General features: G+C 57.8%; 2 protein-coding genes across 8 annotated transcripts in view; one reads left to right on the top strand and one right to left on the bottom strand.

Annotated features, from left to right (window-relative positions):
• The window catches only part of MAFK (MAF bZIP transcription factor K), a 14,162-nt gene extending 9,933 nt beyond the window's left edge, over positions 1 to 4,229 (bottom strand). The window contains exon 1 of one of the 4 annotated variants that reach the window (XM_064726059.1): positions 4,106 to 4,229. The gene's annotated coding sequence lies outside the window, so the exon portion shown is untranslated. Of the gene's footprint in view, positions 1 to 242; positions 2,035 to 3,182; positions 3,202 to 3,920; positions 3,984 to 4,105 lie in introns of those variants that run through there. The other 3 variants (XM_064726063.1, XM_064726064.1, XM_064726061.1) reach the window with 3 other exon arrangements.
• Positions 2,366 to 18,236, top strand: LOC135454170 (lysosomal alpha-glucosidase-like). 4 transcript variants are annotated; one of them, XM_064726051.1, is made up of 20 exons: positions 2,366 to 2,473; positions 8,398 to 9,077; positions 9,282 to 9,427; positions 10,374 to 10,539; positions 11,003 to 11,099; positions 12,082 to 12,201; positions 12,456 to 12,574; positions 12,657 to 12,788; positions 13,546 to 13,656; positions 14,441 to 14,554; positions 14,713 to 14,797; positions 15,124 to 15,241; positions 15,587 to 15,720; positions 15,804 to 15,955; positions 16,578 to 16,726; positions 16,805 to 16,946; positions 17,121 to 17,219; positions 17,335 to 17,499; positions 17,579 to 17,725; positions 17,913 to 18,236. In XM_064726051.1, exons 2-20 carry the CDS (start codon positions 8,556 to 8,558, stop codon positions 17,973 to 17,975), a joined length of 2,781 nt encoding a protein of 926 aa, XP_064582121.1. In that variant the 5' UTR covers positions 2,366 to 2,473; positions 8,398 to 8,555; the 3' UTR covers positions 17,976 to 18,236. The 4 variants fall into 4 exon arrangements, with proteins under 4 accessions (XP_064582121.1, XP_064582119.1, XP_064582122.1 ...); XM_064726049.1 differs by lacking the exon at positions 2,366 to 2,473 and adding an exon at positions 7,287 to 7,406; XM_064726052.1 differs by lacking the exon at positions 2,366 to 2,473 and adding an exon at positions 7,317 to 7,406 and having other exon boundaries at positions 8,549 to 9,077.

Raw genomic sequence — 18,236 nt, 5'->3', positions numbered from 1 at the left:
ACATGCCAGAGTGAGATTTCAGACTTTCCACGCTACAGGGCTTTCCAAACGCATTACACATTAAGGAATTACTATAAAATCACTGCCGACACCCAACAACTGCAGATGAACTTGAATTTTAAAAGTCTTTCTACACCGAAAGACAACCCTGGCCACAACACGAGTGCCTGGCAGACAGCCCTGCTGGTGTTTAGCTTCCATCCTCACACACACAGAGCAAACTGAAAACATGCAAGCCTCACCTTCCGCCAGGCCAGCGATGACTTCCCGAGGGCAGAAAAACAGCGCAAGGTTCAAGCAGTGGCAGGGATCTCTGCCATCACGTCTCAATTCGGCACCGACAGCTACGCAGGGAACACTCTACTCATTCCCAAACGCAGCCATTTAAATCCTAGGCAGCTGTTTAAATTTCTCGTTTATCCTCAAGTTGTTCCCAGCTCCAGAGCGCCAGCCAAACGGATGTGCCTACCCCGGGTAACATCTGAGCTGACAGGTGAAGGCAACTACAGATGCTTAAATCCTCATCGCCGTGCCTCTGCCGCTCGCAGGCACGACACGGATTTCCAGCACATTGCAGCATGGTAGGCAGAGCACCATCCCTCTCCCCATCACTCAAAAAGCCATTCTCCTGCTCTGACAACCTTCACACATCCTGTAAGGCAGACTGACGCTTGTCACTCATTTGTAATGAGAGCAGGGAGGGACGGGCTGGTGGTGTGAATCAGAGAGTAGAGAAGCATATGCGAGGCAATATATTTGACATGAAGAGAGAGAAGACACAAGGAGGGGGTGAGTCACTGTTTACTGTTCTAGAGGAGCTCCACGCAGCCCTCGCCCAGCTGGCCAGCTTTCCATTTCCCTTATGGATCGGAACCAGCATCCAGCAGCAAAGGGGAGATTCAGGAACCTTCAGAGCACATTTGAGAGCTGCCAGGACAGAGCTCTCTGAGGCGCTCTCCGGGGAAGCCTGGACATGGATCAGACAGTCTTCAGTGCTTTGGTAAACAACCTAGTCAGAAGCTGCAAAGAGCCTGTGGTTAGGGAGCAGGGATACAGAGCACCAGGCGGGCACGTCTGTGTGTCACCTCTGAAACTTCATGGAGGAGGAGACTGAAGGGGAAAGGTATGTGACAGCCAGCCCTGGTACTGACAAGCTTACAGCACTTTTTCCATCACGTGCTTGTAAAACGCGGTGACAGAGATATACTGGAATTACACCTCAGCATCACCAGCCCAGAGATGCAGCTCCCCAGCCGGACAAGCTGAGCCACCAAGCAACAAATAACTTGCAGATGCACAGCCAGACTCTGGGGCAGAACTGGGATTCCGAACTTTGCTGCTCCTGACCCCAAATGCCAGCCATCAAGTCAGAGATCCTCACTAACTTTAATAATGGAATATAGCACTGCTATTTGGCATCCTGCAATATCGCAAAGCAGTGGGATCCACTATGCAGCCTGTCCCTCAACTCAGGAGCACAGTGCCAGGGTAATTGCTCTCATTACTGCCTTCCCCCAGCCCTTGTGCTGATGGTCACAGAGCACTGCATCGCTTGTGCTTGCTTCATGCTTGGAAGAGTCTCTGCCCAAGTTTGAAGATAGCCTCAAACAATAGCTGAGACAGAAGTGGAAATTGCCTGTTCATCTCTACAGGGTGCTGAGCCTGAAACTTCCTGATAATTGAAAGTGCTAGCACTGCTCAAGTATTTCACAGCTGGATGTTTACAAAAATGATCAGCGAGCGAGCTTATCCCGCAAACCCCGACTGCCGCAGGGGCCAGCGCTCCCAGCTGTCCTTTCTTCGCTTCCCAAACATCTCACACAGCTAGAGATTTTCAATACCAAGTCCTGCAGCACATTCCATGCCATTAATCATCTTCCAATACTGATGGAAATCAGAGAGTATCAAGCTGATCTGTATTTTTCCCTTTCAGGAGGCACACAGCAGTACTGAACTCCACGCCGCAACAGATTGCTGAGACGGGCGACGGCGCAGAAATGACATAAAACATGACAAAGCACGCTGTCCTTGACAGGCAAGCAGGGGAAAAAAAATAAAAAACCCAACAAATTTCTACCTCTGGTTCAGAAACAGTTGTGAAGCAAGGCAAGAAGCTGGCGTAATACAGCCAGGAACACTTCACAGGGCTCAAAGCCCTGTCAAGCTCAGAGCGTGCAGAAGCGGGCAGGGTGTCCTGACGGGCCAGAGTCACCGTGTGCCCAACCTTGCGGCAAGTGCATGGAAACCCTGGGCAGCCGCAGGTCCGGCAGCCCGGCCGGGCGGGAGCAGAGTTAACTCGGGGCCGCGCAGCCCTGCCTGCCATTGGGCAGCCGCGGCGTCCATCAGCCCGAGGAAGTGACTGAAGCCTTGGGGAAGGGCTCTCGGCAGGCAGCACCACGGACACACACGGAAGGAGAGGGGGGAAAGAGCGGAGGGACGCACGCTGCTCTCATCAGTGAGAAAAAGCCACCAGGTAAACTCATTCGCTGCTAGAACCCCGACGGCACCAGGCGCTGGGCTGGGGCGCTGGGCTGCGTCTGCCACAGGGCTCACAAAAACTGAAAGTGCAAGAAAAAGGCGTGCAGCTTTTCAGGGAAACACTTTGCTCTCTCACTGGCTCCCTCCACCTTCCGCAGTCCCGGCTTAGCTTTAGGCACGCTGGCAAAGGAGGGGGCGGCCAGGTGAAAGCGAAAATGGAGGCCTTTCCCTTTTCTGTAACAACTTTGCCCAAAGGGGGCTCGTTCCTAATTTGAGACCTCATGGCCTGCTTTCAGCAGAATCTGTAAAATAAATCCTCCACGGAGAAACCCACGAGGGAGGGGAGCGGGCTCTCAGCCCGAGGAAGAGGAGGAAGGAAACAGACCCTGACACACTGTGAGAGTTTGGAGATCTCAGTTCCCGTCGCTCGTGGCCTGGATGTTTCCCCACCTTGTGCCGCTGCCGTCACGGGGAGGCTGAAGAGGTTCCCCCCACCCACCTCCTCAGTTCTGATTAAATCCCCGAACCGTCCCGCACCCACCAGACAGTCACGCGGCACTGCCCGCTCCCGGAATGTCACCGTCCCCTTTCCTCCCACGGCCAGCGCTGGGCGGCCGCAGAGCACCCCGCTTGCAGGGCGGCCCCATGCACACGCATCCCTCCCTCCCCACAGGCTCCGGGACCAGCCCGAACACAGCACTCACCTCTCCCTCTTTCCACCCGACCAGCAGCTGTGCTCAGCAGAGATAAACCCCCACCCGCTGCAGGACGACCCCCCAGCCCACCCGACGCGCCCGCCTGGCATTTCCCGGTGGCGGCGGCTGCTCCTGCCCGATAACGCGGGGCGGACAGCGGATCACGAAGCCGCCACCACGCCCGGCCAGCGCCGCACGCCGCGGCCACGCTGCCCGGCCCCGGCTGCGCCCCGGCTCCCTCCGTACTACAAAAGCTGCTATTTTTAGTCGGCGGAGCGCGCGGCGTCACAACAGGTTTCCTCACATGTATTTTAAGAGCCATTCAAAGGCAGAGGCAGGCAGCGCGCTCATCCTCGGGGGGAAGAAAAATAACAACAAGAGACAGGGAAAGCATCACCCCGGCGAACACCCAAGGGACCCCCCCAGCCCCGTGTCCCCGAGGGTGCGGGGGCGCTGCCAGCCCCATCCCACGAGGGTTCAGCGGTGCCGGCTCCGCACCGCTGGTGCGAGGTGACAGGGAAGCTGTGACGGCGGGGCCGTCGCGCCTCCGCCCCGCGGGGGCTTCGGGGGCCGCTCGGCGGGGGCGGGCGGCGCTGCCCGAGCCCCCTCCCGCTCCCGCCCGGCGGGGCCGCCGCCGCCCGCCCCGAGCCCCCCGCCGGGCCCCACGTGCGCGCCCGGCCCGGCCCGGCCCGGTGCGAGGGGCGGCGGCACCACGTGCCCGGCGCGGTGGTGACTCAGCACTTTTACCTCCGCCGCCCCGCCCGCCCGCGCCCAACCGGAGCCGACCGGACCGAGCGGGAGCCGGGCCGGAGCCGGGCCGAGCCGCCCCTTCCCCCGCCATCGAGCGGCAACGCGCGGCCACCCCCCCTTGCCGGCTCCGACCCAGCCCCCCGCCCCCGCCCCCTCCGCGCCGCGCCCGGGCGGCTCCTCACCTGCGTGCCGGCGGGAGCGCCCCGTGGCGGGGGCGGCGGCGGGGGTGGCGGGGCAGCGGGGGCGGCGGCGGGGGCGCTGCGCGGCTCCCTCCTCCCTCCCTGCCAGCGAGTCCCGCGGACAACAACAAGCGCGGGGCGGCCGCCTCCCCCCCGCCGCGCCGCCGACCAACCAGCGCCCCCGCCGCTTCCGGCATGGCGCGTCACCGCGCGCGTCACCGCCCGGCCCGGCCCGCCCGCCGCGTCACCCCGGGACCGCCCGCGCCGTTCATTCATGGGCAAGGGCGCGGGACGGGCGGGGCGCCGCTGCTGCCGGCACGTAGTGGCCCCCCTTCATCCCCATCCCCGTCCCCATCCCTCCTTCGTCTCCATCTTCCTCCCCATCCTTGTTCTCATCCTGGTCCCCATCCCTCCTTCATCTCCATCCTCACCCTGGTCCTGATTCCTCTGTTATGCCCCCTTCATGCCCATCCTCATCCGCGTCTCCTCATCACCACGCCCCGTGCCCCCCGCCCCGCTGCGGGGCTCACCCCTCTCCGGCAGCTCCCGACCAGCCGGATCAGTCCCGATGGCGGGGGCGCAGCGTGGCCGGGGGTTTTGCGCGCTCACACACGGGTGCGTTTTATGGAATCATAGAATGGTTGGTTAGGGAGGGACTTTAAAGCTCATCGCGTCTTCAGCCCGCCCGAAGGCAGGGACACCTTCCACTAGACGAGGCTGTTCCAAACCCTACCTCAATTGGCTTTTAACACCTCCAGGGATGTGGCATCCACAACTTTTCTGTGCAACCTGTGCCAGTGCCTCTCCATCCTCATGGAAAAAATTTCTTCCTGATGTCTAAACTAAACCTGCTCTTTGTCAGTTTTAAACCATTACCCCTTGTCCTGCCACCACATGCTCCGGACAACAGTTCCTCTTTAGCTTTCTTGCAGGCTCCCTTCAGACAAAGATGGCAATAAGATCTCCCTGAAGCCTTCTCTTGTCCAGGCTGAGCAATCCCACTTCTCTCCTTTCCTCACTGGAGAGGTGTTCCATCTCTCTAATCAATTTGGTTGCCTCCTCTGGACTCTCTCCAACAGCTCCATGTCCTTCCTGTGCTGAGGACCCCAGAGCTGGGCACAGCACTGCAGGTGGGGTCTCACAGAGCACAGCAGAGGGATAGAATCACTTCCCTTGACCTGCTGGCTCCTCTGCTTTTGGTGCAGCCCAGGACAAGGCTGGCTTTCTAAGCTGCGAGCGCTTTGTTGGCTCATATCCAGCCTCTCATCCACCAGCACCCCCAAATCCTTGGAAGGGCTGCTCTTTATCCTTTTATTCTCCAGTCTGGATGGATACCAGGAGTTACCCTGACCCAGGGGCAAAACCAGCTGGGCAAATGATGGTGGAGAAAGGTGTCTGGGGCATCCCAATGCTCTTGAGAGGACTCATTTTTTCCCCGGGCTCCTTGAGGTGGCCACTGACCAGCCTTGCCCTCCACTAGCTGTGGACCAGCCTTTGGACTGCCTGTCCTGCAGCCCCCTGAGCACTGCAGCAGGGCCAAATCCTGCCAAGGGCTGGATCCTGAACCCAATCTTTGCACTTTCCTCGTGCAGTTGTGTGAGCTGCTAAACACAGCACCCCAACCCTAATGGTGTGAACAGCATTTTGGACCCTGGGGGCATCCAACAATGATGATAATGCATCAAAAAATGTAATAACACAGGCAATTGACTAAACCAAACTGTCTCCATCTCAGCTGGACTTGTTTTGATTTCTTTGTGTCCATAACAATGTTGGACAGTCTGTGTCAGCCCCATGCAGTTTGTGCTTTCCAGCCTTGGGGCCAAATACTGGAGCAGCTCTAAGGGCCACAACTGAGGCTGTGAGTAAGATCCCATCTCTCCCTGCTCCCTTTGAACAACACAAGCTGCAAAACACAGGGAGCCTCATACCTGGCACAGCCCCATGGGTCTGGGCAGCCAGAGCAAGGTTTAGTGAATGCACCTCCCTGATGTTAAGAAATCCCTATTTATCATTGGAACTGGGCTAATGAGGTTGGCTAAAGCTCCCAGGTGATGGGTGGCACGAAGCTGCTGTCCAGTGTAGCTGCAGCAGCTTTGGCCTTCACCTCTCCCAGATTTGCAGGCACTGGTTGAAATCCTGCACTGGGTGCTGGGACAGGGTGAGCTAAGGCTTGGAGGGCAGATTTCAGCCAAAATTGTGGTCTCCACTGACAAACCTCCTCTGAGGTTTGTCTCCAGATCTCCTTTCCATCCAGGAAGGTTCTAGTGGCTCAGAGATCCTAGACAAGCAAGGAGAAGGGATGCTAGGTGTGAGAGCCTTCCTCAGCACAGGCACTTGCTCCTTGTACTCTGAGTGATGATAACCAAGAGTGGTCAGAGCCATCCTAAATCATCCAGGGCTTATCCCTGAGACATCCATGAGACAGTGGTCCTTATGGAGGACCACCAGGAGAGACGGCCTGGCTACATCCTGGACGGGGGTTTCACCCTCTGTGGTGACAGCCCCGCACATGGGGCTCACCAGAATTGAGGTATTTACCATGGGGTTTGACAGATCACATATAGCAGGAGGGGAGCGGCTGTGTCACCTGAAATTCTGTTTCTGGATGAATTGCCCTGTTCACAACAGGTTACTTTTCATTTTCATTCCCTGGGGAAGGTGCCTCTGCTCCAAAGGTCTGTTTTCATTCGCTGCTGAACTTTAGACAGCAGTGGCCTTCAATAGTAAACAGGAGGAGCTTTCTGGTCTTTTGAAAAGTGGGAAAGCCTGTGCAGCACACACACTTGTTAAGCAAATGAAGAGGAGTGCATGGACCTCTGGTGAAAACTTGGATGGAGAAAGATTCTGGGAGGTGTGGGGTTTTGTGAGTCTGGCCCAAAACACACCCAGCATCACGATTCCCTGAAGCCACTGAGCAGGGATAAAGTGCTCTCACTCTATAAGGGGGCACAGAGGATTAGTCACCTAAACAAAGGTTTAGAACACCTAAACAGAGGTGTTCTTTCTTTGGGTTTTGAAACCCTGCATGCATCAACTGTGGAAAAACCTAAAAAACCCGCTGCTCTCCCACACTCTAGACACAAATATTAAAAATAATATTAAAACAGCACCCAAGGCGGAAGAGCGAGCGGAGGAGGGGCGTGTGGGGATGCGCTGCTACTAGAGAGGCGCGGTAGGAGCCGGCCGAGCTCGTCGGGTGTTTACGGCGGGGCCGGCGGAGCCGCAGCGCCGGGAGCGCTGCCCGTGCCCTGCCCGCTGCCCTGCCTGCTGCCCGCAGCCACAATGTCAAGAGGAGACCCGTGTATGTAAGCGCCGGCACGGCCGGAGCGGGGCCCGCAGACGGGCAGGGGCTCCCGGGGCGCGCCGCTGCCCGGGGACGCCCCGGCCGTGTGTCCGTCCCCGTTCGTGTGTCCCTCGGGCTGTGTGTCCCTCCGGGTGTGTGTCCCTCCCCGGCCGTGTGCCCCCCCGGGCACTGCCCCGGTGCGTGTGGCCGTGGCGGGCAGAGGGCCCCGGGGCTCGGGAGCGGCCGTGCCGGGGGAAGCGGCGGGCGGGCGCATAAGGCGGAGGTGCTGCCGCTCGGGGAGGTTCGCGGCCGGGCCCCGGAGGGTTGAGCCGTGGTGGTGGCCCGAGCTGGGAGAGGGATGGGGACAAAATGTGTTTGTGGGGGATGGAGCAGTTTTCTGAGCCTGTGCAGGGAGGAGGGTGAGGGGAGCAGGGTCTGAGTGAGAGTGAGATGGAGACAAGAAAGTTATGTCTCTTTCTTATGCTGAGATTACTCCCTGCAAACTTAACTAGAGCATGGGGGTCTCCTTTGCTTAGGATCCGGGAGTTGTTTGCCCGAGAGGTTGTCAGGATCAGCATTTATCAGCGGAAAGCAAGGACTAACGGCATATTCCCAGACATCCCTTGCTCAGCTCTCCTCGGGTCTAAAACCTCTGAGTCAGGGCTTTGGACGGTGATGACAGAGGATGCTCGAAGAGTATGCTCGGAGCAGAGAATGTTTCTTACCTCGGAGCTGCAGCTCTCAGCATCACAGCTCTGTTCCCACTGGAAGAACAAGCTCGGTTTTGCTTGCACCTTCCAGAAACACTGCAGCCCATTAATTCAGATCTCCTTGAGGGGCACTCTGCCACCTCCCAAAAGCGAATGGTGCTTTGGCCTCTTCACAGAGAGCAGCAGGCACACTTTCACCCTTGGGATTGGTGGGCAGTTGGGTGTCAGTGTCTCCCCACACCTAGCAGGGTGAGGACCACCTGACCTTGGCCAAGCCTTCCTTTTGTTGAATTTTCCAGGTGCATCTTGGCTGAAGGCACAGATGTGATGCTGCAGGGTGCTGAGGGAGCAGGCTCTGCCCAAACCACAGGCATCAGGAGAGGGAGAAGCTGTCCTTGAGGCCTGGGCAAGCTCTCCCCGTCTGTCTCTTTCACCCCTTCCATCCAGCAGCAGGACAATGAAGTCGTACCAGAAGCTGACAGCAGCCCAGCCAGCAGCATGCCGGCTGGAAGAGGAGGGGGCAGCCCCGGTGCCCTCCAGCCACGGGAAGCTGGCCCCGTGGTGGGTGGGCAGTGGGCTGCTGGTGGCCGCTGTTCTGCTGAGCACCATCACCGTCTGGGTGTTGCGGCAAGTGTCGGGGGGCTGGCTGGGACCCACGGCACCCCCAAAATGCCTGGTGGTCCCCGAGAGCCATCGCTTTGACTGCTACCCGGAGCGGCGCGTGGTGGTGACCCAGGAGCTCTGCGAAAGCCGAGGCTGCTGCTTCATCCAGAGTCCTCCCCTGGCAGAGGGCAAGCAGGGCGTGCCCTGGTGCTTCTATCCCCCTGACTTCCCCAGCTACACCCTGGAGAGCCTCAACCACACGGCGCTGGGCATGGTGGGGCTGCTGGTGCGGAGGGAGAAGGCCTATTACCCCCGGGACATCCAGAAGCTGAGGCTGGATGTGGAGTTTGAGACAGACACACGGCTGCACATCAAGGTGAGCTTCCTGCTGGCTGCCTTCAAGGGCCCGTGACTGTGCTCCTGACCCTTGCACCTGCATCCTGTAGGGGACCATCCCTTGCTTGGATCAAGTCTGGAATCTGCTGTGCTCCAGGCATGGCTTTGTGGGGCCAGCGAGCATCTCCAGCACTTTGCCCTCTCGCTTAGCTGGTCTTTAAAGCCCTTTTTCTCCCTTTTGCAGATAACAGATGCAGCCAACCCACGCTATGAGGTTCCCCTTGATGTTCCCCGGGTGATGAAGAGAGCAGAAAACCCCATCTACAGTTTGAACTTCTCCTGGGACCCCTTTGGGGTGCTGCTGCAGCGCAAGGCAACAGGGACAGTGCTGTAAGAACCCATCTCATGCTCACACTGTGCCAGTGGAGAGAAGCTTTTTCCACCTTAGGCAGGCTCCAGCATGTTTCCTAGAGGTTTTCCATTAGGAAAGCCCATGCTGTGAGTTTTCCAAACTCTTTGTCTTGCATCTTTTGAGCAGTGCTGACATGGGGATGTGGCAGCAGGTGGCTTCCTGGCCCCAGGGGCTGGCCATGTGCTTGCTCTGGCCATGGCAGACCTGTATGGGATCAGCATCTCTCCAAAAACTTCCCAGTGCTCTGATTCCTCCCAGGGTGCTACAGAAGGCAAACATTGTGTAGATCCCAGCACATCACCAATAAATGATCTGGTGGCTCAGGAATAATGTCAGAGAACAGTTGTGGCTTTGGCCTCTCCCTGCTTTTGGGTTTCCCTGGCTGTCCAAGCTGTAGGAACACCCACAGCTCCAGGCTTTTTGTGGAAAAGGACTGTGGGTGACTTTGCTGTACATCTTCTGTCACCTCCACAGCTTTGCCCACACTAAGTTGGTGGTAGGCACCACCAGCTGGACAATGTCTGGTCTGGGTGTGTTTGGGGATCCCATCCATTCCTCTTCTTTCCCATATGCTAGTGGCTGTGGTCCATTCTGTACTTGGGAGCTGTTTATCAGTGACAGCAGGCTGAGAAACTCCATGGCCATACACCTCAGTGATTAAAATTAACCTGGGTGGAAACTTCTGGTGTCAAAGGGAAGGTTGTGCTGTGCTGGGCTGGCTTGGGCTATGCCTTGTGTCCAGCCAGACCTGAATTTGCTCCTGGGCCAGGGTGTTGGGGGCTGGATGCAGGGTGGGATGTGCTGTTAGACTGCCCCTTGAGATGCTTTGAGAGGGAAGAGATCAATTATTGATGAGCAAATGGATCCTAATGCATCCCAGAACCCTCTCTTGACCCTCTCTCTTTCTTGGTGTCACCCTGGCAGGCTAAACACCACCGTGGCCCCCCTGATCTTTGCTGACCAGTTTCTCCAGATATCCACATCACTGCCATCCAGATTCCTCTATGGGCTGGGGGAGCACCGTGACAGCCTCGTGCACAGCCTGGACTGGAACACCCTCACACTGTGGGCCCGTGATGTCTCTCCCACGGTACATCTGCCCTGTCCCCAAGGGGTGCAGGGGGTGAGGGCAGGAGTGCCACTCTCCTGGGCCTGGGAAAGCATGGCAGGGGTGGGCAGCAGCACTGGGAGAGGCTGATGAGCAGGTATGTGCCAGGGAGGATTTCAGAGCAATTGCAAAATGCTCTTGGCACTCCAAGGGCGCTGGGTGTTTCCGCTCCACCCTGCTCCTCGTGCAATGTGTTGTGGTGAGGCTGGAGGCTTCCCCCTCACCCACCCAGCTCAGTAGCAGCCCCTGAGCTGGAGGAAGAAGCAGCCTCCCACGGCCTTAAGCTCCAAACCTATGCTCATTTCTTGCCTTATGCTCTAGAGTGACAGATGCCTGGTGAGGTGGTGACAGCATATACAGCTCAGGGTTATTTATTCACCTTCAGTGACGTGGGGCTCTCCTGCTTTGCCCTCTTTGCTGTCTTACTGGGCACCTTTCCTTGCAGGAATCATTCAACCTGTATGGTGCCCACCCCTTCTACCTGCTGATGGAGGAGGGTGGAAATGCTCACGGTGTTTTCCTGCTCAACAGCAACGCCATGGGTAGGTGTCCAGGGGACCCCAGGCCAGCTTGTCCATGGTGGAGGAGTGGCAGATCGGGACAGATGGGAGCTGCTGGAGTGGCCAGTTTGGGACCTTGGGGTGAGGGGAAGGCATGAAAAGGAAAGATGTGGTTTGATGGCTCCGTTATTGAGAGCAGCCATCTGTTTCCTGGCTACGGCGAGGCTCTTTAGCAACTGCCGAGCAGTTTAACCACACGCCCAGCTGCCATCAGCAAGGCAGGTCCCCTGCATGCAGCTCCATGCCCATTCCCCTGCTCCAGCACTGGGCACGGCTGGGGCACAGCCAGGGGTGCCATCTGTCCCCCTCACTGTTCCCAGCTGTGCTGCCAGCTGTGGCCGTGGGATCTGCCCCTGTGTGCCAGCTGATAACGCAGCAGCTCCTGCCCTGCCAGGGGCAGCACCAGGACCACCCGTCCCTCCTGCAGCTGCCTCTTGCAGCCAGCTGGGATGATGCTGCTCACCCCAGGGCTCTGGCAGCTCCAGCTGTGCTCTGCTCTGCTGCTCTGATGCTGCTGAGCAGGAGCTCCTGTCAGATGCAGCCACCTGAGCTGAGGTGAAAAGGTTGTTCCATGTGAGGAGCCCTTCCCAGGAAAAGCCTGGCTCCCACCTGCTTGCTTGTAAAACCAGCTCTCAATTCACTTAGGAGGGGATTTCAGGGGAGCACATGAAGGAAAACGTTGCACTGAAGTGCTTAGTCTTGGTCCAGAAGCTGGCACAGATTTGAGATTAAAGAGCAGATTTTCAAGATAGCATAAACCCATGATCTCTCTGGGCTGTGATGATTTAAGCTTCCAGACACCCATTTAGCATCTGCTGAGTGCAAGACAGGGATTTCTCTGTTCCCCTGAGCGCTGCCTGTGGTGCTGCCTGGGCCCCATCATAGGGGCTAAAGTCTGGGGGCTGCTCCCCAATTGTCACTACATTTTTCTCTTCTGTTTCTCTTTCTGTGTTGCCCCTCAAAGAGGTGGCTCTGCAGCCTGCTCCAGGCCTGACCTGGAGGACCATTGGAGGGGTGCTGGATTTTTACATCTTCCTGGGGCCTGATCCCAGCATGGTCATCCAGCAGTACCAGCAGGTGATAGGTAAGTGCCCACACCTCAACACAGCTCTCTGCAGGCACCTCCTTCATGCCCACATCCCTGTTTCACCCCAGCCTCACCACCATCCCCAACCCTCTCAGCTGGAGAGGGATCAGCATCCCTCAGCCATCCTATCCCCAGGCCTTCCAGCACACTGTGGTCAGTGATCACCTTCCTGTGCCCTTACCTTCCCATGCTTTTGAGGTGCTGCTGTCATCTTGGGAATCCCCATCCATGCTCCCACTGTCCCACTGCAGGGTTCCCAGCCATGCCCCCCATGTGGGCCCTTGGCTTCCACCTCTGCCGCTGGGGCTACGGATCCAGCAACGGGACCTGGCAGACTGTGAGAGCCATGAGGAACTACCAGATCCCCCAGGTAACCCCAGCCTGTGGGGCAGGGAGTGCCCCATCACCCATTCCTGTGCCCCATCACCCATTCCTGAGCCTCTTTCCTGCAGGATGGGCAGTGGAATGACATTGATTACATGGATGGCTACCGGGACTTCACCTTGGATTCCCAGAAGTTTTCCTCCCTTCCCTCCCTGGTGGAAGACCTCCACAAACACAAGCAGCGCTACGTTATGATCTTGGTATTCCCCCTCCTCTCCCACCGTGCTGTCTTTGCTGCAGGGATGTCAGACAAGGGCATAAGGGATGCTCCTGGTCCCAGCTGGACAATCCTGGCTCTGGGAATTTTAGTAGGAGGCCAATTCCCAGTGCTGGTCAGGCACTGTAAACTATGACTGGAAATCCCCCTAATGCAGGGACCTTGGAGACACAGCCAGGTTCTTGTGCTGTTCTCCTGTGGGTGCAAGGATGGCCCTGACCTCTGGGAGAGTAGGAATGGAGGAGCTGTGGGTCAGGCAGTTTAACTTGTGGGTGCTCAGCTTAGGTGCTCTCACATCCCCACAAGTGCTGGGATCTTGTGACCTGGTTGTGATGTCCCTTCTTCCCTCTGCAAGGAATGGGGGCACGGGTTGTGCTTGCTGGAGGCAGTGGGGACCAGCAGGTCCTTGCAGGAGGAAGCTGGATTTCCTCCTCAATGAACTCTCTGTAGTAGCCCTGCCCATGACCTGACATTTCCTGCATAAGAACAAGAGTTCTTGTATTTGTCCCCCACTCCCCAAAACACCATAACGGGTCCTGGGGACTTGCAGAAGTGGCATTTTATAAAACATGCCTGGAAGTGTTGAACACAAGTTTCTCTTCCCCTTGGGGGGAAACAGCCGCCGTGTGTGGGCTCTGGCTGACCCTGCCTGGGTTCTCCTCTGTGAATCACACTGGTCTGGCCATGGGAAGGAGCCATGGGCTGCCTGGGGTGGCACTAACCCTCTGCTCCATCCCCAGGATCCTGGCATCAGCAGCACCAGCCCCAATGGCTCCTACTGGCCTTTTGATGAAGGCTTGAGACGAGGCTTGTTCCTCAACACCACCCAGGGGCAGCCACTCATCGGGCAGGTGAGGAGCTCCGGGGCAAATCCCAGCCCAAAGGGTTGTGCAACACCAGCGTTGGGATTTCAGCACAACAGAGGGAAAGCCAAGTGGCCAAGGGACTTCTCTGGGGTAATTGCCAGAGCCTGGCTCAGCTCTTGTCCCCTCCTGGTGTCTTCACCAGCCCAGGGACCAGCCCTTGCTCAGCAGAGGAGCCTGTGGAAGTCATATGAGCTTACCAGAGTCAGCAGTGCTGCCTCAGGCTGATCATCTGATTTCTCTCCCTTCCTGTTTCTGGGGTGAGGGGAGGTTGTCTGTGATGAGCAGTGTGCCTCGAGACCTGCTCTGCAGCTCTTCCCTCCCACTTTGACCCCTCTGGCTGCTTTCTCCCACCTGCTCTCTCTTGCTCTCTCCAAGGAGGGAGCTTTTGATGTAGCCTGAAAACATGGGGGAAAATGAATTGGCTAAAATTCCTGGAATGAGGCAAAGCACAGAAATAATGGCTTTTCCCTGACATGTTCTTGGTGAGGTGGTATCAGGCCTTGTGCAAGTGAGGGCTCCATCAGCTGCCACTGCCCACGGCCTGTGGGGACTCCTCAGCACCTGGTACTCCTGGTACCATGGAGTAGAAGGGATGCTCTGTGTGTGTGTAGCCCCCAGGACTCAAAGCTTTGGTTGGGTTTATCTTCTATCTCATTTCCTGTTTCACCCCCAGTTGAAATCCCTGGCGTGCTGTGGTACCCTGTTCCTCATCGTGGCTCCCCACAAATCACCTGCTTGCTGAACCCATGGATTTGTGGTGTCTCCACAGGTCTGGCCTGGTTTCACTGCCTTTGCAGACTTCTCCAACCCAGACACACACCAGTGGTGGCTGGAGAACCTGCAGCACTTCCATGCCCATGTGCCCTTTGATGGCCTCTGGATTGTAAGTCCCTCCTTGCCCGTGGGTTGCTCCCTGCCAGCAGCTCAGCTCATGCCTGGTGTGTGTCCTGGCAGGACTATCCCTCAAATGCAACTTTTTTGTGTCTGCCACTAATCCCAAAAACACACACCTGAAATTGCAGCACAATTTTCTTTGCTTAGGACATGAATGAGCCATCCAACTTCATGGATGGGTCTGAACATGGGTGCCCCCCAGGAGAGTTGGACAACCCACCCTACACTCCAGGTGAGGAGGGAGATGAGATACAAGGCTATGCTCATAGGTACTGTGTGCTTTGAGATGGCTGCCAGCTGAGTGTGGTGGAGGAAAACCATTTCTAAGAGACATTTATGAATGCCTCCATCCCTTCCTTCATGTGCCGGTATCCATGTCTAAGCCATGCACACTTGTTAGGGCCACGTCAGGGTGCAGGATGGGTCCATTTGCATGAGCTTTTGGCACTGGTTGGCAGTGACAGCTGGCTGTGGGAGGGCTGACCCAGAGCCAGCAAGTGTGGGGGTCCATGTCCCCTGCACCCCAGCTGGGTCCAACTGGGCTCTGTGTCCTGGCAGCCGTGCTGGGCGATTCCCTCTCTGCAAAGACTGTGTGTGCCTCAGCAAAGCAGAAAGTCTCCGTGCACTACAACCTCCACAACCTCTATGGGCTGATGGAAGCCAAAGCCACAGCAAGGTACCTGAGCATCCCACCTCCTGACGGCCTGGGGATGGGCTGGGACAAATCCTTTTCAGAGCTGAGCAGGAAAAGGATGGGGACTTGAGTGTGATCTGAAGTGGAGAAGCTCTGACTGTTCACTGCCTCTGGGATGGGAATAACCCAGGAGAAGAGGGGAGCTGGCACTGCTCTGAAAGGAATGGGTGAATGAGGCTGGTCCTGCTGGAAGCCTTTTCCATACTGCTCAGACTGACTCTCCACCCCTCTGCCAGCGGGCTGGAATTTCCCTCAACTGTTGTGGGACAAGGCAAACCCTGGTGGTTGCTCTTACCCTCTGCCCCCAGCTGTGCTGTTGTTTTCCAGCGCCTTGATCCAGCTCCGGGGGAAGCGCCCCTTCCTCATCTCCCGCTCCACCTTCCCCAGCCAGGGCCGCTACTCGGGGCACTGGCTGGGTGACAACCGCAGCCAGTGGAAGGACATGCGTTACTCCATCCCAGGTGGGTGCCACAGAGCCCTAACACCACTTTCCTTGTTTGAGGTGTCTTTGAAACTGTGCCCTGCTGACTGTCCCTGCCCCCAGGGCTGCTGAGCTTCAGCCTCTTTGGCATCCCTCTGGTCGGGGCAGACATCTGCGGCTTCTCGGGCAGCACCTCGGAGGAGCTGTGCACACGCTGGATGCAGCTCGGCGCCTTCTACCCCTTCTCCCGCAACCACAACACCCAGAACGAGAAGGTCCAGGGCAGGGGGAGGCATCCTAGGGCTGGGATGTGGGATGCAGGATATGGGATGTGGGATGCAGGAGGTGGGATGGGGGATGCAGGATATGGGATGCAGGATATGGGATGTAGGATGGGGGATACAGGATATAGGATGTGGAATGGGGGATGCAGGATATGGGATATGGAACTGGGGATGTAGGATATGGGATGTGGAACTGGGGATGTAGGATATGGGATGTAGAATGGGGAATGCAGGAGGTGGAATGGGGGATATGGGATATGGAATGGGGGATATGGGATATGGGATGTGGAATGCAGGATACGGGATGTGGGATGCTGGATATGGGATGTGGGATGCAAGAGGTGGGATGTGGAATGGGGGATGCAGGAGGTGGGATGTGGGAGTCAGGATGTGGGATGTGGATGGGGGATGCAGAATATGGGATGTGGGATGCAGGATATGGGATATGGGATGCTGGGTATGGGATGTGGGATGCAGGATATGGGATGTGGGATGCTGGGTATGGGATGTGGGATGCAGGATATGGGATGTGGAATGGGGGATGCTGGATATGGGATGTGGGATGCAGGATGCAGGAGGTGGTACAGCTGCTGACTGCCCGTGTCCCCCCCAGGCCCAGGACCCAACAGCGTTCAGCCCCGCAGCCAGGACAGCCATGAAGGACGTGCTGCTGACCCGCTATTCCCTCCTGCCCTTCCTCTACACCCTTTTCCACCGTGCCCACCTGCAGGGGGACACCGTGGCCCGGCCCTTGTTCTTTGAGTAAGGCCATCCCCACTGGGAGTGGGGAGATGCTGGGCTGAACCAGGGAGATCCAGCGGTGTCTCCATCCTGCTGCAGGTTCCCTCAGGATAAGGCCACATGGGAGCTGGACAGGCAGTTCCTGTGGGGCCAGAGCCTGCTGGTAACCCCAGTGCTGGAGCCTGGGGTGGACTCAGTCACAGGTTATGTCCCCCAAGGCACGTGGTACGACTTCTACACGGTGAGGAGCATCACAGCATTTGCCAGGGGCTGGGTGATCCCTGCTCGACCCTCTTGGGCTGTGGGTGGGAAGCCCTGGCTGAGCCCTAATGGAGGAAGAGTTGGGGATGGCTGCCCTGCAGACCCCTGCCTGAGCCCTGGTCCCTCACACCCATGTCTCTCACTCCCTGCCCAGGGCTCCTCAGTGAACAGCAGTGGGGAGATGTTGAAGATGTCAGCCCCTCTGGAGCACCTCAACCTGCACATCCGGGAAGGTTCCATCCTGCCCACCCAGGTGAGTGCCCACCCATCACCTCCCTGGCTGCTGTCCACAGTGTGTGTGTCCCCCAGCACCTCAACTCCTGCACCCAGTGCTCATGGCCCTACAGAACCCATGTCTTTGAACCCAGAAACCAGGAACCACCACAGAGGCCACCCGAGGGAACCCCCTGCGTCTCATCGTGGCCTTGTCCTCACATGCCACTGCCTGGGGTGACCTTTTCTGGGATGATGGCGAGAGCCTGGACACCTTCGAGAAGGGCAACTACTCCTACGTGGTGTTCAATGTCACACAGGTGGGATGTGGTGGGGAGGGCAGGTGTGGGGGTCCCATGGTACCTGGTCACCTTGAGCTCAAGCTGTCCCCTCCTACAGAACATCTTCACCTCCACCGTCCTCCATGCCAGCACTGAGGCCACCAAGGTCACCGTTGGCACACTGAGCATCTTTGGGGTGCAGAAGCCGCCCAGCAAGGTCCTCCTGAATGGCCAGGAGAAGCCCTTTTCCTACCTGGACAGCCAGGTATGGCCCCATTTCAGTGTCCTTAGCTGGGTGGGGGTCCCCATCCTGAGGGTCTCCACCCCTCCTCCTCCAGGGTCACAGTGTGACCAACGAGGGGATGAGGACTCTCTGTGGCTCTCCTGCCATGCCAGGCTTTAGCATTCTTCTGTCAAGGCTGTACCCCAAAATGTCTCTTTTCCCCCCACAGGTTCTCAACGTGAGTGACCTTGGCATGAGCCTGAGCCAGGGCTTCTCCCTGCAGTGGCTGTGACAGGGGGCTGTGGGGTCACTCCCAGGACACCCTGCTGGGAGGTGGTCCATGCTCCTGAAGCCAGGATGCTGCCATGGAGAGGGCACTGGGGGCTGTCACCTGCTGCTTCTCACTCCCTCCAGCACAGCTGGGGACAGGGGGTGTGGGATGGGGGCTTGGCTGCTGGGTGCCCCCTGCATGGTCCTGGGTGGGTGGGTGCCGTGGGTGGAGGTGTGGCTACCTGCTGTCCCCACTGCAATAAAGGCACGTGGAGAACTTGTT

Source organism: Zonotrichia leucophrys, chromosome 14 (genome assembly GCF_028769735.1).
Source record: "Zonotrichia leucophrys gambelii isolate GWCS_2022_RI chromosome 14, RI_Zleu_2.0, whole genome shotgun sequence".
Classification (NCBI taxonomy): Eukaryota; Metazoa; Chordata; class Aves; order Passeriformes; family Passerellidae; genus Zonotrichia; species Zonotrichia leucophrys.
Note: the sequence above shows the minus strand (reverse complement) of the source record. Positions and strands in the feature narration are given on the sequence as shown.